This window comes from Triticum aestivum, chromosome 5B (genome assembly GCF_018294505.1).
Source record: "Triticum aestivum cultivar Chinese Spring chromosome 5B, IWGSC CS RefSeq v2.1, whole genome shotgun sequence".
In the NCBI taxonomy this organism is placed as follows: Eukaryota; Viridiplantae; Streptophyta; class Magnoliopsida; order Poales; family Poaceae; genus Triticum; species Triticum aestivum.
Window position 1 is genome coordinate 280,172,484 of NC_057807.1, and position 27,386 is coordinate 280,199,869.

General features: G+C 43.9%; 1 protein-coding gene across 1 annotated transcript; it reads right to left on the bottom strand.

Moving 5' to 3' along the window:
* Window positions 1–24,130: 24,130 nt before the first annotated feature.
* LOC123115986 (cation/H(+) antiporter 15-like) lies at window positions 24,131–26,716 on the bottom strand. The gene has a single exon (XM_044537012.1). It carries the CDS (start codon window positions 26,641–26,643, stop codon window positions 24,226–24,228), a length of 2,418 nt encoding a protein of 805 aa, XP_044392947.1. The 5' UTR covers window positions 26,644–26,716; the 3' UTR covers window positions 24,131–24,225.
* Between the last annotated feature and the right edge of the window lie 670 nt (window positions 26,717–27,386).

Genomic DNA, 27,386 nt, shown 5'->3' on the forward strand with positions numbered 1-27,386 from the left:
CATCCATGGTGACGGACCAATAGCCTTGCATCGCGTCCTCTCGCTTCATCGGCGTCGTCGTCCTCTTTGTCGGGGCCGCTCACACGACCTTCTCTTCCACCGCAATGGGACTTATCCTCCGATGCACCCGTCTACCATCACAGATCTGCTTCAACACCACCGACAGCCATCGCACCCCCGATGCCTACACAGCGCCGCAAGAGAGGTGGTACTTCATATCTCCTCAACTTTTTGATCTCAACCAGAAAATAGATCTTAACTTGGTTACTCTACTTTCTTTTCAGCTCTTGGAATTTAGTTCTCAGTTTGAAGCAAACAATGGATGCTAAATATCATTTCTCCGGTTTGCAGCTTCAAATCTGCCATGACACAACCATAATACGGTTTAATTGATCATGCTTAGGGTTTAATTGATCATGTTGGTTCCATGGTGGTTTCTTTAATAGAAATCAGAGGGGAAACCCTCTTTTGCTAAAAAAATATGCTTAGAGTTTCCCCCTTTTATGATCACTATACGATCAGAATACGTGCTTCGTGTCATAATAACACTGCTCTACCCATCAAGCTAAACAAGCTTAGTTGTTCAAATACGAATCTGATATTATTAAAATAGAGTTGTTTATTTGGTCAGCTAAATGTTCCTAAATTAGTTTTGAAAATGCATGTTCGCCACTCAGGTGTGTATCTCTACAGGGTGCCTACGGTGGGCGGGCCTACCCTGGGATTTTGGGTCGTCCCAGGCCCCGATTCCCCTTTGTTCTGCTGTGCGCTTCCGATCTCTACTCGCCCCCAGCCGCCTGCCTCGCCGGCGACTTGCCGTCGCCAGACGGCATGACTCTAGGAGGAGACGCCGGACTAACAGGAGGCCAGGAGCCGCTCGCCCAACAGCGTCATCGCTGCCCGGGCGCGCTGCCATGCCTACCTTCCCAGTTCGTTCAGGGCTCAGGCGTGCAACACCCACCAAGCCAACCCGATTTATCCTGAGATATGTCCTCAACACTCAACAACCACTCCTCATCACCTATTTTCTAATTGATTCATTACTCATTAGGCAGGACTGTCATTAGGGTTTGTTGTGTGCTCAGTTCTACCTACACTTAATGGTTCAGATGTATTTCGGTAATCTTTAGTACCTCTAAAGTTCACAGGGTTTTCAAAATTCCGGCCCTCGGAGCAGACACTAGTCATTTTGGATTGTTGGTCGTAGTGACATTGACCCAGATTACTACTGCAAGCCAGGTTTGTTGACAATTTTACTTGTCTTTCTTACTCATTTGATATAATATTCAATTATTCACGTCGATTAGTTGGAAACAATAAGTGCTAGACAAACTTCTTCATTCAGATTTTGGCGGTCTCCTACTGCAATTACAATTCTGCATACTTGTCCTAGTAAGCTCACAAGTAAATGATTGATTCACTACATCTATGCTTGCCTTGTCATATTTGTTGTCAATATTCTTTTAGGGTGGACCACCCTTTTTGTAAATACTGGAATCGTAGACATGCGTGAATAGTATTTCTCTATGTGATCTCTTCCATCATGTGTGGGCAACGAACACTGCATTGTATAGAAAGAAGGTGCCATTTCCAGCTTTTCCATAGGTTTCGATCTTTTACATGGAATACAATCTGCCTACTTGCTTTGTGTCGCACTACCAACACTCCACCCTTGAAGATAAACATTACGCCACTCATAATTGCTTAGTTTATTTGTTCAAATATGAATTTCATATGATTCTAATGCTCCTACTTCAGTTTTGAAATGTGTGCCTGCCTGTTATAGAGACATAAGGGGTTTGTATTTCTGTGTGTGGTCTGGTCAGCACGGTTGGGGGGTGAACTTTGCATATGCAGGGGTTTATAGGGAGACACTCTTCAAGTTGAATCCGTATGCAGGGGTTTATAGGGAGATAATCTGACTACTTTTTATGTTTTCATGAATCCCAGATTCTGAACAGCATCATAATGATTATGAGCTTGCGTGCATGAAAAGAATAAAGCAGAACAATGCCATGGCTATCAAACTTGGCATTAAGGGACTGAAATCAAGTCTGGATGCAATGCAATGCAAACGCTCTCCACCTACAGATTCATGCTCAGAATATGATCCTAACAGTGATTCTGAGCTAGAGGGAGACCTAAGTCAATGTAGCTCCCTAGTGGAGGAGTCAGAGGAAGATGCCCTATCTTATTCACCCATCAAGGTACTTGCTCTAACTTTCCAAGGTTACATTGCTCGCACATATCTTGCAACTGATGCTTTGCATTGCTGCTACTTTGTTGAACTGCCATTAGCTTAGTTTACACATCATGTATGTGAATACGCCCTGCCTATCCATTTTCAGTACATATTCCATCTGTCATCATACCATATTTATCCATTCAAATGCTATTCTTGTGTATCAGACGTTCAAAAGGAAGAGGGTGATTGCTGATCATGGAGGAGGACAAGCAAAGTATTTGGAAAAGGTAGTGGCACCTGATAAGTCAAATAGCCCATTAGGTGTAGTTGCAATATCACCTGACCCACAAAACATCCCAACTCTAGCAGACTCTAGCCCTACTACACTGGTCATTTTTGATGCCCCAACTCAGCAGACCCCAACTGCAGCAAACGGTATGATTATGCCAGTTGACATAGCAACAGTTGTACGATGCAAAACCCACATTCCAGCAAAGAGTACACCAAATCCAGTTGCTAAATCCCTTTTCGAACCAGAGAGAGCCCCAATTATAGCAAATAGGACCCCTGTTCCATTTCTTCCTAGTTTACAAGACGAATCTTATGTTGTTGTCAGGAACTTTGTGCGCATATTTCCTTCATGGAAAGATTATACCGCAGACACAGAACAATTTCCAGTCTTCCTCCGCAACTTACGCGTAAGTAATGTACTAATGTTATTCATGGTCATTACTGCATATGTTTCTGCTGACAGAAGACACAAGATTTCATTCTTTTAAATAGCCGAGGAGCAAACTGGATTGTGATGACGAGCAAGGGTTGGTTGCGCTTTTCAAGCACTCGTTGATGAAGTATCGTTCCTACCTGAGGCAAGCGCACTTCGATGCAAGCCTTTGAACGAAATTTCTGTAAAGTCTCCGGTGCTACATTTATCCGACGGTGACTGGAATAATCTTGAAAACTGTTAGTAGAAGAACATTCGTTCTCAAGGGACCACAGAATCTCGCAACTATACTGCACACTGCATTGCTCTTGTGAGTACCTCTTGCCCTGTATGACCATACTTACTTTCATAGTTGTTTGATTATGTAGCATCACTGCACATGTTAGCCTCGTAATCGTCCATTTGGTGGACACTATAAGATCCCTATGGACTCTTACATAAATTTAGAATCAACCCAATGCTTTTGAAGAGGTTTAGCTCTGCAGTCCTCTTGTAAGGACCGAACATGGTCTATCACTGTACTTACAGTAACAGCTACTCCCTCCGTCCCATAATATAAGAATGTTTTGTACAGTACACCAGTGTTCAAAACACTCTTGAATTATGGGAAGAGGGTTGGTTCATTTTGTAGCATTCTGCATCTTATCTCCCTCGCCCACCATTTACTAAAAAAGATCAGATCTATATTTAATCTTACCAACAAGTAGAATACACAGACAATGCCAGTGCAGAAGTGTAGCCCATTGCTCTTGTCAGTACATTTTGTCATGTAACGCTTGTACTTCCAGGGATTGGTAATTGATTATGTAGCATCAATCTGCATCTTATCTTCATTATCCTCTATCCCTTCCAGTATTATCATATCTATAATTACTCTCTACAAAATGTAGAGTACGGGCAATGCTTATGAAGAAGATTATGTGCTGAAATTCTTGAGTTATCCTTCCCTTGACATGGAGAAGGGCATTATAAAGCCGGTGTTAACTGTTAATGTAAGTCAGTCCTTCTAAAGCCTTTATCCTCAACTGCTGTTTAATTTGCTCATACTCCCTATCGTTTACTGCTGTTTAGTTCGCGGTTTCTACCAAAATGCATGTTCGCAAGAACCGTAAGTTCTAAGTTTTACTTGTAAAACCAAATTCCTTATTCATACTGTGCACATTACTTAGTACTCCCTATATGTATGCTTGTTTTTGTGGATCTATAATCCAGTGTGTGGTGAAGCAGCCCACCTTTGCACCTTGTCATCTCCTGTTTTATCTTACTGATGTGGCTGATGATATGAACAACATGCCATGCACATTATCCAAAATAGATACAATGATTTTATTTGCCCTTCATCTATGCTTGTTATGTTGACATGGTAATCCAGTAGTGTGGTGAAGCTCCCCGCATTATGAACAATGCCAAATTATGCTATTGATATTTTGAACTTACTCTAAATTTTCTAATTTGAAATTGGATGCAATTGACAGCACAGTTATCATCTTTGTTTATACACGTGCAAAACCTGTCATCTCTCTGCTTTGTTTCAGGGTGATATGCCTGATGGCATGCACAAGTCTGCTGAAGGTTGTGAGACAAACCCAACATATATGGCAGCAAAGAAGGCAAAACATCTTGAAGATAGCGAGACAACCCCAAAGTCTTGTCTTGATGCAGTGTTCAAGTTACTTGAGACTAACAGTCGGACAAGCTCACAGAATTCATTGTCTGAATCAATTCGACTTCTTCAGTCCCAAGTTCTAGCAGAAAGGCATTTTGCAACTCAATTTCAACTTGAAGTCCTATATCTAAGAAAGATTGCGGAGAACACCAATGATAACCCCATCGCTAAACAACTACACCTGGAAGCTATGACCGACATGCTAGGCCGGTCTCACAGCCTTGCTCAGCAGCTTGCGCAGCAGTTCCCCCGCAAGGCTAACCTTTCTTGAACTGTCTTGGAAGTGGTCTCGGTTCAGTATTATTTTGTTACGCTACAATGGTGCCCAGTTTTTGTAATCTGCTTCTTCGTTGCGCTTTATGATCACTGGTGGCGAACTTCGATGCCCAGTGGATGTAATATACCTTAAATCCTTTATTGTATAGTGTAGGTTTATTCTTAGTTACTATGCCGTAATTTCCTTATTGTATAGAGTAGGTTTGTTCTTAATTCCTACTAGTTACTGCCATCATTCGCTATCTAAAAAAAATTCAGATGTAGTCGACCAGGCCCAAACTTACACCGGCCTATATTTTAGTTGGGCCTTTTGTCGACCTAGCGCTTAGTTTGGACTAGGTAGGCGTTGGGCCATTAACAGGCTGAATATTGTACTGGCCTGGTACGGCCGAGATGAAACCACGGGCCTTTAGCAGGCCAAAATGCATGTTGGGCCTCAATTTTCACTAGTCGTCGACGGGCCTTCAACAGGCCAAAATGTAGATCGGGCCATTTTGGGCCCAGTTAGCTCACGGGCCGTTACCAGGCTGAAACATATCTCGGGCCTTAGTTGGCCCACTGATATCATGGGCCTTTAAGAGGCCGAAAGCTTAGTACAGGCATCAACGGGCCGAATTACGCAACAGGACTTTAACAGGCCCAAAGTCATGTTGGGCTTAACTGTTGCCACCTTTAGGACAGGCCATTAGTGGGCCCGATGTCCCATCGGACCATATATGGCCCATGGGCAGCACGGGCCATTCCCAGGCCGAAAGTCACACCGGGCTGAAATGGGCCCATGTCTACATCAGGCCTCTAACAGGCCGAGAGTCATTGGGCTATAGTTGGGCCCAAATATTTGGCGAACAATTAATGGGCCAGATCTGGCTTCGGTCCGCAAATGGGCCCAAATATTGGGCGAACAACTAACGGGCCAGATCTAGCTTCGGGCCGTAAATGGGCCTTTATTAAGCAGGTCATTATTGGGCTGGCCCACTAGTACCTGATTAAGTACTACGTGAAGGAAATATGCCCTAGAGGCAATAATAAAGTTATTATTTATTTCCTTATAATCATGATAAATGTTTATTATTCATGCTAGAATTGTATTAACCGGAAACATAATACATGTGTGAATACATAGACAAACAAAGTGTCACTAGTATGCCTCTACTTGACTAGATCGTTAATCAAAGATGGTTATGTTTCCTAACCATGAACAATGAGTTGTTATTTGATTAACGAGGTCACATCATTAGTAGAATGATCTGATTGACATGACCCATTCCATTAGCTTAGCACCCGATCGTTTAGTATGTTGCTATTGCTTTCTTCATGACTTATACATGTTCCTATGACTATGAGATTATGCAACTCCCGTTTACCGGAGGAACACTTTGGGTACTACCAAACTTCACAACGTAACTGGGTGATTATAAAGGAGTACTACAGGTGTCTCCAATGGTCGATGTTGGGTTGGCGTATTTCGAGATTAGGATTTGTCACTCCGATTGTCGGAGAGGTATCTCTGGGCCCTCTCGGTAATACACATCACATAAGCCTTGCAAGCATTACAACTAATATGTTAGTTGTGAGATGATGTATTACGGAACGAGTAAAGAGACTTGCCGGTAACGAGATTGCACTAGGTATTGGATACCGACGATCGAATCTCGGGCAAGTAACATACCGATGACAAAGGGAACAACGTATGTTGTTATGCGGTCTGACCGATAAAGATCTTCGTAGAATATGTAGGAGCCAATATGGGCATCCAGGTCCCGCTATTGGTTATTGACCGGAGACGTGTCTCGGTCATGTCTACATTGTTCTCGAACCCGTAGGGTCCGCACGCTTAAGGTTACGATGATAGTTATATTATGAGTTTACATGTTTTGATGTACCGAAGGAGTTCGGAGTCCCGGATGAGATCGGGGACATGACGAGGAGTCTCGAAATGGTCGAGACGTAAAGATTCATATATTGGATGATATGGTTAGGCCAAGGGGTCAAGCCCATGAGGCTTTAGGTCGGTGCAAAAGGAGTTTTGCGGAGGCCAGGGGGCCAAACGCCGGAGACCCTGGCGTCTGGCCCTGGGCCAGACGCCGAGGCCCATGGCGTCTGGGCCAGACGCCAAGGATTGTGGCATTTGGTCCTGGAGTCCGAGTGGGACTCTTGCCTTTCGGGCAAAACCGACTTTGAGGAGGCTTTTGCTCCAAGTTTCGACCCCGGGGCTCAACATATAAATAGAGGGGCAGGGCTAGCACCAAAGGGACAACAAGTTGATCCACGTGATCTATTCCTTAGCCGTGTGCGGTGCCCCCAGCCACCATATTCCTCGATAATACTGTAGCGGAGTTTAGGCGAAGCCCTGCTGCTGTAGTACATCAAGATCGTCACCACGCCGTCGTGCTGACGGAACTCATCCCCGACACTTTGCTGGATCGGAGTCCGGGGATCGTCATCGAGCTGAACGTGTGCTCGAACTCGGAGGTGCCATAGTTTCGGTGCTTGATTGGTTGGATCGAGAAGACGTACGACTACTTCCTCTACGTCGTGTCACCGCTTCCGCAGTCGGTCTGCGTTGGGTACGTAGACAATACTCTCCCCTTGTTGCTATGCATCACATGATCTTGCGTGTGCGTAGGAATTTTTTTGAAATTACTACGAAACCCAACAGTGGCATCCGAGCCTAGGTTATTTATGTTGATGTTATATGCACGAGTAGAACACAAGTGAGTTGTGGACGATACAAGTCATACTGCCTACCAGCATGTCATACTTTGGTTCGGCGGTATTGTTGGACGAGTCGACCCGGACCAACCTTACGCGTACGCTTACGCGAGACCGGTTCCCTCGACGTGCTTTGCACAGAGATGGCTTGCGGGCGACTGTCTCTCCAACTTTAGTTGAACCAAGTATGGCTACGCCCGGTCCTTGCGAAGGTTAAAACGGAGTCTATTTGACAAACTATCGTTGTGGTTTTGATGCGTAGGTGAGATTGGTTCTTACTTAAGCCCGTAGCAGCCACGTAAAACATGCAACAACAAAGTAGAGGACGTCTAACTTGTTTTTGCAGGGCATGTTGTGATGTGATATGGTCAAGGCATGATGCTGAATTTTATTATATGAGATGATCATGTTTTGTAACCAAGTTATCGGCAACTGGCAGGAGCCATATGGTTGTCGCTTTATTGTATGCAATGCAATCGCGATGTAATGCTTTACTTTATTACTAAACGGTAGTGATAGTCGTGGAAGCATAAGATTGGCGAGACGACAACGATGCTACGATGGAGATCAAGGTGTCGCGTCGGTGACGATGGTGATCATGACGGTGCTTCGGAGATGGAGATCACAAGCACAAGATGATGATGGCCATATCATATCACTTATATTGATTGCATGTGATGTTTATCTTTTTATGCATCTTATCTTGCTTTGATTGACGGTAGCATTATAAGATGATCTCTCACTAAATTATCAAGAAGTGTTCTCCCTGAGTATGCACCGTTGCGAAAGTTCTTCGTGCTGAGACACCACGTGATGATCGGGTGTGATAGGCTCTACGTTCAAATACAACAGGTGCAAAACAGTTGCACACGCGGAATACTCAGGTTATACTTGACGAGCCTAGCATATACAGATATGGCCTCGGAACACGGAGACCGAAAGGTCGAGCGTGAATCATATAGTAGATATGATCAACATAGTGATGTTCACCATTGAAACTACTCCATCTCACGTGATGATCGGACATGGTTTAGTTGATTTGGATCACGTGATCACTTAGAGGATTAGAGGGATGTCTGTCTAAGTGGGAGTTCTTAAGTAATATGATTAATTGAACTTAAATTTATCATGAACTTAGTCCTGGTAGTATTTTGCAAATTATAGATCAATAGCTCGCGTTGTTGCTTCCCTGTGTTTATTTTGATATGTTCCTAGAGAAAATTGTGTTGAAAGATGTTAGTAGCAATGATGCGGATTGGATCCGTGATCTGAGGATTATCCTCATTGCTGCACAGAAGAATTATGTCCTTGATGCACCGCTAGGTGACAGACCTATTGCAGGAGCAGATGCAAATGTTATGAACGTTTAGCTAGCTCAATATGATGACTACTTGATAGTTTAAGTGCACCATGCTTAACGGCTTAGAATCGGGACTTCAAAGACGTTTTGAACGTCATGGACCATATGAGATGTTCCAGGAGTTGAAGTTAATATTTCAAGCAAATACCCGAGTTGAGAGATATGAAGTCTCCAACAAGTTCTATAGCTAAAAGATGGAGGAGAATCGCTCAACTAGTGAGCATGTGCTCAGATTGTCTGGGTACTACAATCGCTTGAATCAAGTGGGAGTTAATCTTCCAGATAAGATAGTGATTGACAGAATTCTCTAGTCACCATCACCAAGTTAGTAGAACTTCGTGATGAACTATAATATGCAAGGGATAACGGAAACAACTCCCAAGCTCTTCGTGATGCTGAAATGAACGAAGGTAGAAATCAAGGAAAACATCAAGTGTTGATGGTTGACAAGATCACTAGTTTCAAGAAAAGGGCATAGGGAAGAAGGGGAACTTCAAGAAGAACGGCAAGCAAGTTGCTGCTCAAGTGAAGAAGCCCAAGTCTGGTCCTAAGCCTGAGACTAAGTGCTTCTACTGCAAAGGGACTGGTCACTGGAAGCGGAACTACCCCAAGTGATTGGCGGATAAGAAGGATGGCAAAGTGAACATAAGTATATTTGATATACATGTTATTGATGTATACTTTACTAGTGTTTATAGCAAACCCTCAGTATTTGATACTAGTTCAGTTGCTAAGATTAGTAACTCGAAATGGGAGTTGCAGAATAAACAGAGACTAGTTAAGGGTGAAGTGACGATGTGTGTTGGAAGTGGTTCCAAGATTGATATGATCATCATCGCACACTCCCTATAATTTCGAGATTAGTGTTGAACCTAAATAAGTGTTATTTGGTGTTTGCGTTGAGCATGAATATGATTTGATCATGTTTATTGTAATACGGTTATTCATTTAAAGAGAATAAATTGTTGTTCTGTTTATATGAATAAAACCTTATATGGTTACACACCCAATGAAAATAGTTCGTTGGATCTCGATCGTAGTGATACACATAATCATAATATTGAAACCAAAAGATGCAAAGTTAATAATGATAGTGCAACTTATTTGTAGCACTGCCGTTTAGGTCATATTGGTGTAAAGCGCATGAAGAAACTCCATGCTGATGGGCTTTTGGAATCACTTGATTATGAATCAGCTGATGCTTGCGAACCATGCCTCATGGGCAAGATGACTAAAACGCCGTTCTCCGGAACAATGAAGCAAGCAACAGATTTGTTGGAAATCATACATACCGATGTATGTGGTCCGATGAAAGGCTTACAGCAGGTATCATTATTTTCTGACCTTCACAAGATGATTTGAGCAGATATGGGGATATCTACTTGATGAAACATAAGTCTGAAATAATTGAAAGGTTCAAAGAATTTCAGAGTGAAGTGGAAAAATCATCGTAACAAGAAAATAAAGTTTCTGCGATCTGATCACGGAGACGAATATTTGAGTTACGAGTTTGGTCTTCAATTAAAACAATGTGGAATAGTTTCATAGCTCACGCCACCTGGAACACCACAATGTTATGGTGTGTCCGAACGTCGTAACCGCGCTTTATTGGATATGGTGCGATCTATGATGTCTCTTATTGATTTACCATTGTCGTTTTGGGGTTATGCATTAGAGACAGTTGCATTCACGTTAAAAGGGCACCATCTAAATCCGTTGAGACGACACTATATGAACTGTGGTTTAGCAAGAAACCCAAGTTGTCGTTTCTTAAAGTTTGGGGCTGCGATGCTTATGTGGAAACGTTTCATCCTGATAAGCTCAAACCCAAATCGGAGAAGTGCGTCTTCATAGAATACCCAAAGGAAATTGTTGGGTACACCTTCTATCACAGATCCGGAGGCAAGATATTCGTTGCTAAAAATGGATCCTTTCTGGAGAAGGAGTTTCTCTCGAAAGAAGTGAGTGGGAGGAAAGTAGAACTTGATGAGGTAACTGTACCTGCTCCCTTATTGGAAAGTAGTTCATCACAGAAATCAGTTCCTGTGACAAATACACCAATTAGTGAGGAAGCTAATGATATTGATCATAAAACTTCAGATCAAGTTACTACAGAACCTCGTAGGTCTTCCAGAGTAAGATCTGCACCAGAGTGGTGTAGTAATCATGTTCTGGAAGTCATGTTACTAGACCATGATGAACCTATACGAACTATGAGGAAGCGATGATGAGCCCAGATTCCGCGAGATGGCTTGAGGCCATAAAATCTGAGATATGATCCATGTATGACAACAAAGTATGGACTTTGATTGACTTACTCGATGATCAGCAAAGCCATGTTAAATAAATGGATCTTCAAGAGGAAGACGGACACTGATAGTAGTGTTACTATCTACCAAGCTCGACTTGTTGCAAAAGTTTTTCAACAAGTTCAAGGTGTTGAATACGATGAGGTTTTCTCACTCGTATCGATGCTTAAGTCTATCTGAATCATGTTAGCAATTGCCACATTTTATGAAATCTGGCAAATGGATGTCAAAACTGCATTCCTTAATGGATTTATTAAAGAAGAGTTGTATATGATGCAACCAGAAGGTTTTGTCAATCCTAAAGGTGCTAACAAAATGTGCAAGCTCCAGCGATCCATCTATGGACTGGTGCAAGCATCTCGGAGTTGGAATATACGCTTTGATAAGTTGATCAAAGCATATAGTTTTATATGGACTTACGATGAAGCCTGTATTTACAATAAAGTGAGTGGGAGCACTACAGCCTTTCTGATTAGTATATGTGAGTGACATATTGTTGATCAGAAATGATGTAGAATTTTTTCTGCAAAGCATAAAGGAGTGTTTTAAAGGAGTTCTTTAAAAAGAAAAGACCTCAGTAAAAGCTACTTATATATTGAGCATCAAGATCTATTGAGATAGATCAAGACGCTTGATAAGATTTTCAATGAGTACATACCTTGGCAAGATTTTGAAATAGTTCAAAATGGAACAGTTAAAGAAAGAGTTCTTGCCTGTGTTGCAAAGGTATGAAATTGAGTAAGACTCAAATCCCGACCACAGCAGAAAATAGAGAGAATGAGAAGTCATTCCCTATGCCTCAGTCATAGGTTCTATAAAGTATGCTATGCTTTGTACCAGACCTATTGTATACCTTGCTCTGTATTTGGCAAGGGAGTACAATAGTGATCTAGGAGTAGATCACTGGACATTGGTCAAGAATATCCTTAGTAAGGACTAAGGGGATGTTTCTCGATTATGGAGGTGATAAAAGAGTTTGTTGTAAAAGTTACATCAGTGCAAACTTTTACACTGATCCAGATGACTCTAAGTCTCAATCTGGATACATATTGAAAGTGGGAGCGATTAGCTAGAGTAGCTCCGTACAGAGCATTGTAGACATAGAATATTTGCAAAATACATACGGCTCCGAATGTGACAGACCCGTTGACTAAGCTTCTCTCACGAGCAAAACATGATCACACCTTAGTACTCTTTGGATGTTAATCACATAGCGATGTGAACTAGATTACTGACTCTAGTAAACCCTTTGGGTGTTGATCACATATCGATGTGAACTATGGGTGTTAATCACATGGTGATGTGAACTATTGCTATTAAATCACATGGCGATGTGAACTAGATTATTGACTCTAGTGCAAGTGGGAGACTGAAGGAAATATGCCCTAGAGGCAATAATAAAGTTATTATTTATTTCCTTATAATCATGATAAATGTTTATTATTCATGCTAGAATTGTATTAACCGGAAACATAATACATGTGTGAATACATAGACAAACAAAGTGTCACTAGTATGCCTCTACTTGACTAGCTCGTTAATCAAAGATGGTTATGTTTCCTAACCATGAACAATGAGTTGTTATTTGATTAACGAGGTCACATCATTAGTAGAATGATCTGATTGACATGACCCATTCCATTAGCTTAGCACCCGATCGTTTAGTATGTTGCTGTTGCTTTCTTCATGACTTATACATGTTCCTATGACTATGAGATTATGCAACTCCCGTTTACCGGAGGAACACTTTGGGTACTACCAAACGTCACAACGTAACTGGGTGATTATAAAGGAGTACTACAGGTGTCTCCAATGGTCGATGTTGGGTTGGCGTATTTCGAGATTAGGATTTCTCACTCCGATTGTCGGAGAGGTATCTCTGGGCCCTCTCGGTAATACACATCACATAAGCCTTGCAAGCATTACAACTAATATGTTAGTTGTGAGATGATGTATTATGGAACGAGTAAAGAGACTTGCCGGTAACGAGATTGAACTAGGTATTGGATACCGACGATCAAATCTCGGGCAAGTAACATACCGATGACAAAGGGAACAACGTATGTTGTTATGCGGTCTGACCGATAAAGATCTTCGTAGAATATGTAGGAGCCAATATGGGCATCCAGGTCCCGCTATTGGTTATTGACCGGAGACGTGTCTCGGTCATGTTTACATTGTTCTCGAACCCGTAGGGTCCGCACGCTTAAGGTTACGATGACAGTTATATTATGAGTTTACATGTTTTGATGTACCGAAGGAGTTCAGAGTCCCGGATGAGATCGGGGACATGACGAGGAGTCTCGAAATGGTCGAGACGTAAAGATTCATATATTGGATGATATGGTTAGGCCAAGGGGTCAAGCCCATGAGCCTTTAGGTCGGTGCAAAAGGAGTTTTGCGGAGGCCAGGGGGCCAAACGCCGGAGACCCTGGCGTCTGGCCCTGGGCCAGACGCCGAGGCCCATGGCGTCTGGGCCAGACGCCAAGGATTGTGGCGTTTGGTCCTGGAGTCCGAGTGGGACTCTTGCCTTTCGGGCAAAACCGACTTTGAGGAGGCTTTTGCTCCAAGTTTCGACCCCGGGGCTCAACATATAAATAGAGGGGCAGGGCTAGCACCAAAGGGACAACAAGTTGATCCACGTGATCTATTCCTTAGCCGTGTGCGGTGCCCCCAGCCACCATATTCCTCGATAATACTGTAGCGGAGTTTAGGCGAAGCCCTGCTGCTGTAGTACATCAAGATCGTCACCACGCCGTCGTGCTGACGGAACTCATCCCCGACACTTTGCTGGATCGGAGTCCGGGGATCGTCATCGAGCTGAACGTGTGCTCGAACTCGGAGGTGCCGTAGTTTCGGTGCTTGATTGGTTGGATCGAGAAGACGTACGACTACTTCCTCTACGTCGTGTCACCGCTTCCGCAGTCGGTCTGCGTTGGGTACGTAGACAATACTCTCCCCTCGTTGCTATGCATCACATGATCTTGCGTGTGCGTAGGAAATTTTTTGAAATTACTACGAAACCCAACACTACGGGCCTTTGACTAGGCCGGCCTTTTTAACCTATATGGGCCTCTGTTGGGCCCAGCCACGTGTCGACGTATCATAGGCATGTCTCCTCCAATGGACGGGCAACATCTGGCCCACTAACGAGCTGACAGGTGTTCCCTTCTACCAATCAGAATTTTACACGTGGAAATTTCCCATTGGTTCGGGCTGTTAACGGGTTATCGGATCCAAAATCCGCCCCGATAGCTTAACGGCATTCCGTTACGGTGGATGCCACGTGTCGGTCACCCTTGACGAAAGCACTTCTATGACGCGTGATTTATCATCATGGAAGTGGACACTTCCGTGATGATAATTTTGGTAATGTCATGGAACACTTCTACGACAGCACAGGTATGACTATCTTGATTCTGTCATAAAATCGTCATGGATGTACATGCATGACAAAAAATGCGACCTACTGTGACAAACATGTATCATCACAGAAGTGCATTTTTTTTGTAGTGAAACACACCGCAAAAGAGTATTACATCAGATAGATCTCCAAGAACATTGAGGAGAACATGGTATTGAGAATCAAATAGAGAGAAGAAGCCATCTAGCTACTAGCTATGGACCCGTAGGTCTGTGGTAAACTACTCATGCTTCATCGGTAGGGCAATAGGGTTGATGTAGAAGCCCTCCGTGATCGAAGCCCCCTCCAGCAAAGTACCGGAAAAGGCCTCCAGATGGGATATAACTAGGTCAGAGACCTGCGGCGGTGGAAAAGTATTTTCATGGATGCTTCTAAGGGTTCTAGAATATATGTGAATATATAAGACGAAGAGGTTGGTGAGGGGATCCCTGAGGGGGCCACAAGGCAGGGGTCGCCCCCCTAGGGCGCGCCCTCCACCATTGCCGCCGCCTCATGGCTCTTCTGGCTTGGACTCCAAGTCCTCTGGGTGTTCCGGTCCAAGAAAAATCATTGTGAAGCTTTATTCTGTTTGGACTCCATCTGGTATTCCTTTTCCGTGAAACTCAAAAACAAGGAAAAAACAGAAACTAGCACTGGGCTCTAGGTTAATAAGTTAGTCCCAAAAATAATATAAAATAGCATAATAATGCATATAAAACATCCAAAACAGATAATATAATAGCATGGAACAGTCAAAAATCATAGATACATTGGAGACGTATCAAGCATCCCCAAGCTTAATTCCTGCTCGTCCTCGAGTAGGTAAATGACAAAAAACAGAATTTATGATATGGAATGCTACCTTTATCCATGTAATTTTCTTAATTGTGGCATGAATGTTCAGATCCATAAGATTCAAATCAAAAGTTTAATATTGACATAAAAATAGTAATACTTCAAGCATTCTAATAAAGCAATCATGTCTTCTCAAAATAACATGGCCAAAGAAAGTTATCTCTACAAAATCATATAGTATGGCTATGCTCCATCTTCATCACACAAAGTATTGAATTATGCACAACCCCAGTTTTAGCCAAAGCAATTGTTTCATACTTTAGTATTCTCAAACTTTTTCAACTTTCACACAATACATGAGCGTGAGCCATGGATATAACACTATACATGGAATAGAATATGGTGGTTCTGGAGAATACAAAAAGAAGGAGATATTCTCACATCAACTAGGCATATCAATAGGCTATGGAGATGCCCATAAATAGATATCAATGTGAGTGAGTAGGGATTGCCATGCAATGGATGCACTAGAGCTATAGTTTATGAAAGATCAAAAGAAAATTAAGTGGGTCTGCATCCAACTTCCTTGCTCACAAAGACCTAGGGAAATTTGAGGAAGACCATCATTGGAATATACAAGCCAAGTTCTATAATGAAAAATTCCCACTAGTATATGAAAGTGACAACATAGGAGACTCTCTCATTTTTTTGTGGGATTCTTTGGCATCTTTTTTTATTTAGGCTTCTTTGGCCTCTTTTATTTTTCATAAAGTCTGGAGACTCATCCCAACTTGTGAGGGAATCATAGATTCCATCATCCTTTCCTCACATGGGACAATGCTCTAATAATGATGATCATCACACTTTTAATTAATTACAACTCAATAATTACAAGTCGAAACTTAGAACAAAATATGACTCTATATGAATGCCTCTGGTGGTGTATCGGGATGTGCAACGATTTAGTGTAGCAAATGACATCAAAAAATGGACAAGCCATGTAAACATCATGCTATCTTTCTTACAATCATGCAAATCAATATGACGATGATGGAGCCTGTCATAATAAAATTTAACGGTGGAAGTTGCATGGAAATATATCTCAGAATGGCTATGGAAATGCCATAACAGGTAGGTATGGTGCCTATTTTGAGGAAGGTATATAGTGGGTGTAATGCACCGGCAAAAGTTGCGCGGTACTAGAAAGGCTAGCAATGATGGAAGGGTGAGAGTGTGTATAATCCATGGACTCAACATTAGTCATAAAGAACTCACATACTTATTGCAAAAGTATATTAGCTATCGAATCAAAGTACTTCATGCATGCTCATAGGGGAAGGGTTGGGAGCAGTTAACCATCGCACGATCCCGACCTCCACACAAAGGATGACAATCAATAAATAAATCATGCTCCGACTTCATCACATAACGGTTCACCATACGCGCATGCTATGGGAATCACAAACTTTAACACAAGTATTTCTACCAATCCACAATTACTCACTAGCATGACTCTAATATCACCATCTTTATATCTCAAAACAATCATAAGGAATCAAACTTCTCATAGTATTCAATGCACTTTATATGAAAGTTTTTATTGTATCTCTCTTGGATGCCCATCATATTAGGACTAAATTCATAACCAAAGCAGATTACCATGTTGTTTAGATAGACTCTTAAAATAATATAAGTGAAGCAAGAGAGTTCAACAATTTCTATAAAATAAAGCCACGGCCGTGCTCTAAAAAGAAATAAGTGAAGCACTAGAGCAAAATTGCCTAGCTCAAAAGATATAAGTGAAGCACATAGAGTATTCTAATAAATCATGCTGCATGCATGTCCCTCTAAAAAGGTGTGTACATCAAGGATGATTGTGGTAAACTAAAAAGCAAAGACTCATATCATACAAGACGCTCCAAGCAAAACACATATCATGCGGTGAATAAAAAATATAGCCTCAAGTAAATTTACCGATAGACGAAGACGAAAGAGGGGATGCCTTCTGATGCCTTCTGGGACACAAGAGACTCTTTGTTTTGCAGGGTTTTTTGAGACAGACCATCTTCATCCTACGCCTACCACGGATTGATAAACCTTAGGTCATCCACTTGAGGGAAATTTGCTACTGTCCTATAAACCTCTGCACTTGGAGGCCAACAACGTCTACAAGAATAAGGTTGCGTAGTAGACGTCAAGCTTTTTTCTGGCGCCATTGCCGGGGAGGTTAGTGCTTGAAGGTATATCTTTAGATCTTGCAATTGAATCTTTTAGTTTCTTGTTTTATCACAGTTTAGCCTATAAAAGAAAACTACAAAAAAATTGGATTTGAGGGTGCCTCATATGCTTCATCTTTTTAATGTCTTTCGTGAAAATGATGGAAAGGAAAATTGTGCTCAAGTGCTAGAGGAAGAATGCATTAAAATGTTTGGCACTAAATCTTTGAATGATGAGCATGATTGCAATGTTGTTAGTATGAATTTTTTGAATAACCATGATGCTAATGATATGAAAAGCCACAGCTTGGGGATGCTATGTTTGACGAAGATGATATTTTTAGTCCCCCAAGTTTTGATTAGAAAATATACTATGATGATAGCATGTCCCCTATTTATGATGATTATATTGATGAAAGTGGGTTTGGAAGAGTGTCAACTTTAGGTAGTTTGATCCCACTATTTTGGAGGATGTTGAATCTTATGGTTATATTGATGAAAGTGAATTTGGAGAGGTCATGACTTTATTTAGTGATGAATTCACTATTTCGGAAGAGGTTCCAATTGATTATGAGAACAAAGTTGCTATCTATGATGATTATTGTGATGACATGTATGATATAAAGAATAATGATAACCATGAAACTTGTTATCTTGATTTTAATTTTCAATTGGATTATGCCTCACATGATAGTTATTTTGTTGAATTTGCTCCCACTACTATTCATGAGAAGAATTTTTCTTATGTGGAGAGTAGTAAATTATCTATGCGTGTGCATCATGAAAATAATGCTTTATGTGATGGTTATATTGTTGAATTCATTCATGATTCTACTGAAAATTATTATGAAGGAGGAATATATGCTTGTAGGAATTGCAATAATATCAAGTTTCCTCTCTATGTGTTTAAAATCTTGAAACTATGCTTGTTTTGCCTTCCTATGCTAGTTGATTCTTGTTCACATAAGTTGTTTGCTCACAAAATCCCTAGGCATAGGAAGTGGGTTAGACATAAATGTGCTAGTCATATTCTTCATGATGCTCCCATTATGTTTCAATTCTTATCTTTTATGTGAGCATCATTGACATCATCATGCCTAGCTAGAAAGGCATTAAATAAAATCGCTTGTTGGGAGACAACCCAATATTTACCCTTACTGTTTTTGTGTGTTCACACGATTAAGCTACTGTAGTAATCATGTTTTATAGCTTTTGTTTCAATAAAATGCCAAGTAAGACCTTTGGGATAGTTTACGGTGATAGTTGTGTTGATCCTGCTGAAAATCAGAAACTTTTGCGCCCAGTAAATTAGTTTTAATAATTCACAGAAACGTGATTTTGATCTGATTCTTTTTGCTCTGGATTGGTACAAAAATTTCTCAGGCTTTCCTAATTGCTCTGAAGTTTTGGAGTTACATAAGTATTCGAGAGTTACAGATTACTACAGACTGTTCTGTTTTTAACAGATTCTGTTTTCATTGTGTTGTTTGCTTATTTTGATGAATCCATGAGTAGTATCGGAGGGTACGAACCATATAGAAGTTGGAATACAGTAGATATAACACCTATATGAATTTAGAATGAGTTCACAACAGTACCAAAAGTGGTGATTTATTTTCTTATACTAATGGAGCTTATGAGTTTTCTGTTGAGTTTTGTGTTGTGAAGTTTTCAAGTTTTGGGTAAAGATTCGATGTACTATGGAATAAGGAGTGGCAAGAGCCTAAGCTAGGGGATGCCCAAGACACCCTAAGGTAATATTCAAAGACAACCAAGAGCCTAAGTTTGGGGATGCCCCGGATAGCATCCCCTCTTTCGTCTTCGTTCATCCGTAACTTTACTTGGAGCTATATTTTTATTCACCACATGATATGTGTTTTGCTTGGAGCGTCATGTCATCTTATTTCATTTTGCTTGCTGTTTGAATAAAACACCAAGATCTGAAATTCTTAAATGTTAGAGGGTCTTCACATAGTTGCATAATTATTCGACTACTCATTGATCTTCACTTATATCTTTCAGAGTAGTTTGTCATTTGCTCTAGTGCATCACTATTATCTTTTTAGAGCACGGCGGTGGTTTTATTTTGAAGAAATGGATGAACTCTCATGCTTCACTTATATTAATTTTAGAGTCCATGGTAATTTGCTTAGGTTATGAATTTAGTCCTAATATGAGAGGCATCCAAAAGAGATATAATAAAAACTTTCATATAAAGTCCATTGAATACTATTAGAAGTTTGATTCTTTATGATTGTTTTGAGATATGAAGATGGTGATATTAGAGTCATGCTAGTGGAGTAGTTGTGAATTTGAGAGATACTTGTGTTAAAGTTTGTGATTCCCGTAGCATGCACGTATGGTGAACTGTTATGTGATGAAGTCGGAGTATGATTTATTTATTGATTGTCTTCCTTATGAGTGGTGGTCGGGGACGAGCGATGGTCTGTTCCTACCAATCTATCCCCTTAGGAGCATGCGCGTAGTACTTCGTTTCGATAACTAACAGATTTTTGCAATAAGTATGTGAGTTCTTTCTGACTAATGTTGAGTCCATGGATTATACACACTCTCACCCTTCCACCATTGCTAGCCTCTCTAGTACTGCGCAACTTTCACCGGTACCATACACCCACCATATACCTTCCTCAAAACAACCACCATACCTACCTATTATGGCATTTCCGTAGCCATTCCGAGATATATTGCCATGCAACTTTCCACCGTTCTGTTTATTATGACACGCTCCACCATTGTCATATTGCTTTGCATGCTCATGTAGTTGACATCGTATTTGTGGCAAAGCCACCGTTCATAATTCTTTCATACATGTCACTCTTGATTCATTGCACATCCCGGTACACCGCCGGAGGCATTCATATAGAGTCATATTTTGTTCTAAGTATCGAGTTGTAATTCTTGAGTTGTAAAGTAAATAAAAGTGTGATCCCGTCAAAGAAAGTAAATAAAAGTGTGATAATCTTCATTATTAGAGCATTGTCCCAGTGAGGAAAGGATGATGGAGACTATGATTCCTCCACAAGTCGGGATGAGACTCCGGACGAAAAAAGAGGCCAAAAAAAAGAGAAGGCCCAAATAAAAAAAATAAAAAAATGAGAGTAGAAGAGAGAAGGGACAATGTTACTATCCTTTTACCACACTTGTGCTTCAAAATAGCACCATGATCTTCATGATAGAGAGTCTCCTATTTTGTCACTTTCATATATACTAGTGGGAATCTTCATTATAGAACTTGGCTTGTATATTCCAATGATGGGCTTCCTCAAATTGCCCTAGGTCTTCGTGAGCAAGCGAGTTGGATGCATGCCCACTTAGTTTCTTTTTGAGCTTTCATACACTTATAGCTCTAGTGCATCCGTTGCTTGACAATCCCTACTCACTCACATTGATATCTATTGATGAACATCTCCATAGCCCGTTTATATGCCTAGTTGATGTCAGGCTATCTCCTTTTTTTGTCTTCTCCAAAACCACCATTCTATTCCATCTATAGTGCTATGTCCATGGCTCACGCTCATGTATTGCGTGAAAGTTGAAAAAGTTTGAGAATACTAAAGTATGAAATAATTGCTTGGCTGAAACCGGGGTTGTGCATGATTTAAATATTTTGTGTGATGATGATAGAGCATAGCCAGGCTATATGATTTTGTAGGGATAACTTTCTTTGGCCATGTTATTTTGAGAAGACATAATTGCCTTGTTAGTATGCTTGAAGTATTATTGTTTCATGTCAATATTAAACTTTTGTTTTGAATCTTATGGGTCTGAATATTCTTGCCACAATAGAGAAGATTACATTGATAAATATGTTAGGTAACATTCCACATCAAAAAATTTGTTTTTATCATTTACCTACTCGAGGACAAGCAGGAATTAAGCTTGGGGATGCTTGATACGTCTCCAACGTATCTATAATTTTTGATTGTTCGATGCTATTATATTATCCATATTAGATGTTTTATATGCATTTATATGCTATTTTATATGATTTTTGGGACTAACCTATTAACCTAGAGCCCAGTGCCAGTTTCTATCTTTTCCTTGTTTTTGAGTTATACATAAAAGAAATGCCAAACGGAGTCCAATTGACCTGACAATTTTTGTGGATTTTTTATGGACCAAAAGAAGCCCCCGAAGTGAAAGAGTTGGGCCAGAAGAGTCCCGAGCCATCCACGAGGGTGGAGGCCGCGCCCTAGCCCCTCGGCGCGCCCCCTATCTCGTGGATGACTCGGAGACCCCCCCTGACGTGAGACCGACGCCAAAAATTCCTATAAATACAGAAATCCCCGAAAAGAAACCTAGATCGGGAGTTCTGCCGCCGCAAGCCTCTATAGCCACGAAAAACCAATTGAGACCCTGTTCCGGCACCCTGCCGGAGGGGGGTCCATCACCAGTGGCCTTCTTCATTATCCCGGCGCTCTCCATGACGAGGAGGGAGTAGCTCACCCTCGGGGCTGAGGGTATGTACTAGTAGCTATGTGTTTGATCTCTCTCTCTCTCTCTCTCTCTCTCTCGTGTTCTTGATGTGGCACGATCTTGATGTACCGTGAGCTTTGCTATTATAGTTGGATCTTATGATGTTTCTCCCCCTCTACCTTCTTGTAATGGATTGAGTTTTCCCTTTGAAGTTATCTTATCGGATTGAGTCTTTAAGGATTTGAGAACACTTGATGTATGTCTTGCGTGGGATACATGTGGTGACAATGGGGTATTCTATTGATCCACTTGATGTATGTTTTGGTGATCAACTTGCGGGTTCCGTGACCTTGGGAATCTATGCATAGGGGTTGGCACACATTTTCGTCTTGCCTCTCCGGTAGAAACTTTGGGGCACTCTTTGAGGTTCTTTGTGTTGGTTGAATAGATGAATCTGAGATTGTGTGATGCATATCGTATAACCAAACCCGCGGATACTTGAGGTGACATTGGAGTATCTGGGTGACATTAGGGTTTTGGTTGATCTGTGTCTTAAGGTGTTATTTTCTACGAATTCTAGGGTTGTTTGTGACACTTATAGGAATAGCCCAATTGATTGACCGGAAAGAATAACTTTGAGGTGGTTTCGTACTCTATAATAATCTCTTCGTTTGTTCTCCGCTATTAGTGACTTTGGAGTGACTCTTTGTTGCACGTTGAGGGATTGTTATATGATCCAATTATGTTATTATTGTTGAGAGAATTTCCACTAGTGAAAGTATGACCCCTAGGCCTTGTTCCGAATCATTGCAATACCGTTTCCGCTCACTTTTACCACTTGCTACCTTGCTGTTTTTATAATTTCAGATTACAAAAACCTATATCTACCATCCATATTGCACTTGTATCACCATCTCTTCGCCGAACTAGTGCACCTATACAATTTACCATTGTATTTGGTGTGTTGGGGACACAAGAGACTCTTTGTTATTTGGTTGCAGGGTTGTTTGGGAGAGACCATCTTCATCCTACGCCTCCCACGGATTGATAAACCTTAGGTCATCCACTTGAGGGAAATTTGCTACTGTCCTACGAATCTCTGCACTTGGAACCCAACGACGACTACAAGAAGAAGGTTGCGTAGTAGACATCACTCTCTTCGGAGCCGGATATGTTGATTTGGCGATGGAGCACGTCTGGCTCGTATTGGACTAGCTCCTTCTACCTCGCGCTCTTCCAGGGCTTGACCCACACCCCACACTGGGAGTTGACATGGAAGTCCTGGGCTCCCCTTCGGATCAAGTTTTTTGCCTGGCTGGCTGCTGGACCGTAGCACGCTTAGCGAGACATGGGCTCCCTCATGAACCACTCTGTCGTCTATGTGATCAGGAGCACGAGACCATGCACCACTTGCTCATCGGCTGCTCCTTCTCCCGTCAAGTGTGGTGCAACTTGCTGGCCTGGTGCTCATTCCCTCGCCTCCTCCATCGCCGACAGACGACTTCTTGCAGTGGTGGCACTCGCTGCATACGACCACCCCTGCGCCGTCTCACAAAGGGCTTTCCTCCATGATCATCCTTGTTGCTTGGTCTATATGGATCACCGCAACGACTGTGTTTTCGATGGGAAGCAACCTTCCATTCATCGCTTCTCCAACTTCATCAAGGAAGAGGCCAGAGCTTGGGCCATCGGACTCGCCAATGTTTTGTCGTAGCTGTTCTAGAGCCTTCTTTGGGCTGAGCAACCCAAGTTTCTGTCTACTCGCGTTGACGTAGGCGCCATCCGAGTGTACGCCCTGCATCACCCCCTCCCCCTCACTTTTACTCTTGTACAAAAACCTTCTTCATATCAATGAATGATACCCAAGCTGGTGCGTATTCGCGAAAAAAAAGAGCTATTGTGACAAAATATAGCAACGAACCAAAAGCGAATTTTGCAGGACATGAAGAACAATGCATCTATCATTCTATCATCTTCCTCTTCCAATTTTGTTACAACAAATTGCACAGGGAAAGTAACAATAAGTTGCTCTATATGGTGCTACAAGTGAACAAAATTACCTTGCTTTCACTACAACATACATACATATACTCAACGAGAAAGAAACAATGTAACGACGAACCAAAGTCGAATCAGTCCCTATCATTGATAGTCGGCTTCGCCGCCGGTGGTAATCCCGGCCTGCTGCTGGATGACGAGGATGGACACTTTGGACGCGAACTCCGCGGTGGCGAGCATGTCACCGAGCACGCCGAGCTCCGGGCACTCGCTCCACTCCGAGAGGCCGCTTGTGAGCGCCGACCCCTCGACGTCCCTGTCCTCCCCTCTCCGTCCGACGATGACCAGGTCGAACTTGTCGCTCATGGACCTCACCACCGACGCCGTCCCCTCCCCGTCCTCCACCGTCTTCTCCACGTACACCACCCTCTCGTCCTCCCTGTACCTTTGCCAGAACTCCTGGAGCACCTCCTCGTCCCTCACCTCGTCGTGCCCGCCCATCCCAACCCAGTTCCGCAGCTTGATCCGCACCACCGTCACCGACGTCCCCCCGCTCTCCGGCATCCTCGCCGCGTACGCCAGCGCCTCCCGGTCGTCGGGTCCCCCCAGGAAGTAGAGGGCCACCCTCTGGAGCAGGTTCCTGTTGGACGCCGTCGCGCACGCAGACCCGGACGCAAGGCCGTGGTCCACGAGGATGGCGACGGAGCAGGGCGCGTACTGGAGCACGGCGCGGTTGGCGGAGCGGACGGCGGAGTTGGCCGTGCTGCGCGCCCCGTCGGAGGACTTGTGGAACGGGAGGAGGATGAGGTTGGCCTTCCGGCTGTGCGCTAGCGAGCACACGTCATGGTGCATGGAGCTGTAGGGAGACTGGGCGACGTAGGGGCTCACCGTCACCGCCCCCGGCGCCGCCTGCTGCTCGAAGTGGCGGAACGCGTTCACGATGCGGTCCGACGGCGATGACGCGGTGGACGACTTCTTGTGGGGCTTGAGCACGGAGGCGGCGCGGCCGACGAGCTCCGTGAGGTGGAGCACGATGAGGGAGACGGGGAAGTCGTGGTTCGCGCCGGAGGCCTCGAGGAGGTCGATGAGCGGCGCGGCGTGGTCCTCCGTGTAGAGGCAGGCCATCACACGGAGCTCCGCGTTGGGCCGAGCGCCCTCCATGGTCCGCCGCTTGGCCCTTGCGAACCTCCCTGTCGGGTCGTAGAGGAGCTTGATGAGCGGCGTGGCCGCCGCCGTGATGAGCACCATGGACAACGTCAGCGTCGAGTAGTGCTCGGCAGTGGCCTTCATGGTGTCTCCCCAGTTGTTGATGGCGGCCACCTCCACGATGCCCCGGATGTTGAGCATGAGCGCCAGAGCCGTGGCCTCTCCGATCGGCATGGCGAAGAAGAGCCCCGCGGCTATGCAGCCCACCATCTTGCCGGCGACGCATAGGGCCACGAACAGCTCCAGCGCGCACCATTTCTCCTCGTGCCCGCCCAGCTCTGAGAAGTCTGTGCGGTAGCCGGCGAGCGCCATATACACGGGGAGGAAGAGCGCGATGAAGAAGGAGTCGAGCCGCTCCGTCATGGTGGCGCCAATCGGCATGCCACCGGGGATCGCGAGCCCCAGCATCATCGGCCCGATCATGTACTTGAACCCAATCACATCCGTCACCAGCGCCGACAGGAGCGCCGCGATCACCACGACGACGAAGGAACCCTCCGATAGGAGGTCACCCGCCGGGGTGCGCTTGTAGGCGATGTAGCGTCCGGCGGGGCGTGCCACGAAGGCGACGAAGAAGACGAAGCCGACGAAGGAGGCCAGGATCTTGGTGGTGAATGCCGGCGACTTGGCCTCCGTGACGAGGAACGCCGCGGCGAAGCAGGCTCGGAGGAACCAGGAGGTGACGTCGGTGATGAGGGACGCGGTGAGCGCGATGCGACCGAGCTCGGAGTTGAGGAGGTCGAGCTCGGCGAGCGCGTCGGCGATGACGGGAAAGGAGGAGAGCGAGAGGCGGACGGCGATCTCGGTGATGAGCGACGAGCCGCGAAGGTCGGCGGGGAGGGTTGGCTGTAGCATGTGGAACACCGGCAGCGTGATGGCGAGCGGGACGACGGAGCCAGCGAGGCCAACGGCGACGGCGCGGCCGCTGGGGCGGCGGAGCAGGCTCATGTCCGTCTTGACGCCCATGGAAAACAAGAAGAGGATTAGCGCGACGAGCGAGACGCTCTCGAGGATGTAGGTGCCGCGCTCGGAGAAGAGGGCGCCGCGGAGCTCATGGTTGCGGCCGAGCACCGAGGGGTCGAGGAGGATGCCGACGAGCATGTGGGTGACGAAGCGGGACTGGCCGAGGCGGCGGAGCACGTGGTGGGCGGCGGCGGAGAGCAGGAGGATGAGGGAGACCTGGATGAGGAGGAGCGGGAGCGAGAAGCGCAGCGGCTGGTCCCCCAAGAACATGCCCTGCGAGTTCACCAGGTTGTTGTCATAGCACGCCGCCGCCACGGGCTTCACCGTCGCCGTGGCATCGGCCGCTGCCTTGAACGCGGCGGCTGTCACGTTCACGGCGGCGTCCGTGTCCATCGTGCCTTGATGAGCTCCGGGCTAGCAACGCATGCAAATGCAATGGAGTGGTGGTGACTTCATGCATGCATGGATGGTGGTCCTCTTCTTGTTTGGCTGAGCTCGAGCAGGGTGAGAGGTATTCTTAGCCGTGTGGACGGGAGGGAGAGTAGAGGAAGAGATTGACTCTTCTCCCGGGGTTCCAAACTCAAACAATTGCCCCCCCCCCCCCCCCCCCCCCGTTTGCCAAAAACCCAACGTTAGCTTCACTTTTCACCAAAGCTTGTACAGTAGGACCAACTTTGCCCATCATAAAAACTTGATTCCTACATAGCCCAAGTATTGGGAGGGTGGCATCTAACCAATCACATACCTTAACTTCCAAAAGGTTTTCCTTCCCTCTTGACCAATTCCTTTGGCAAACATAAACCCCATTCCAATTACATTATGAGAACCAAATAGCAAGGGGGTCGACGATTGAAGGAATTGTTTGAGCTGCCACATAACGAAACCGCCAGTTGTCACGAATATCTCCATTTTCCATTTCAATTGGAAAATGCAGTCAGATGTCACAATATCTTAATTCAAATCTTGACCTTTATGACACAAATATTTCACCAACATTTCAAACTCATTGTTTTCAAATTCGCAAATTCAAACTAGAATACAACATATTATCCAAATGAAGCAAATATTCCAAATAAAATGATGAAAAGATCCTACGGAGCCCTATCGTTGCACCACCCTCCATCAACTTCTGTCAT

Coding starts and splice junctions, on each gene's coding strand:
- LOC123115986 (XM_044537012.1), bottom strand. CDS start 26,643: ATGGACACGGACGCCGCCGTGAACGTGACAGCCGCCGCGTTCAAGGCA.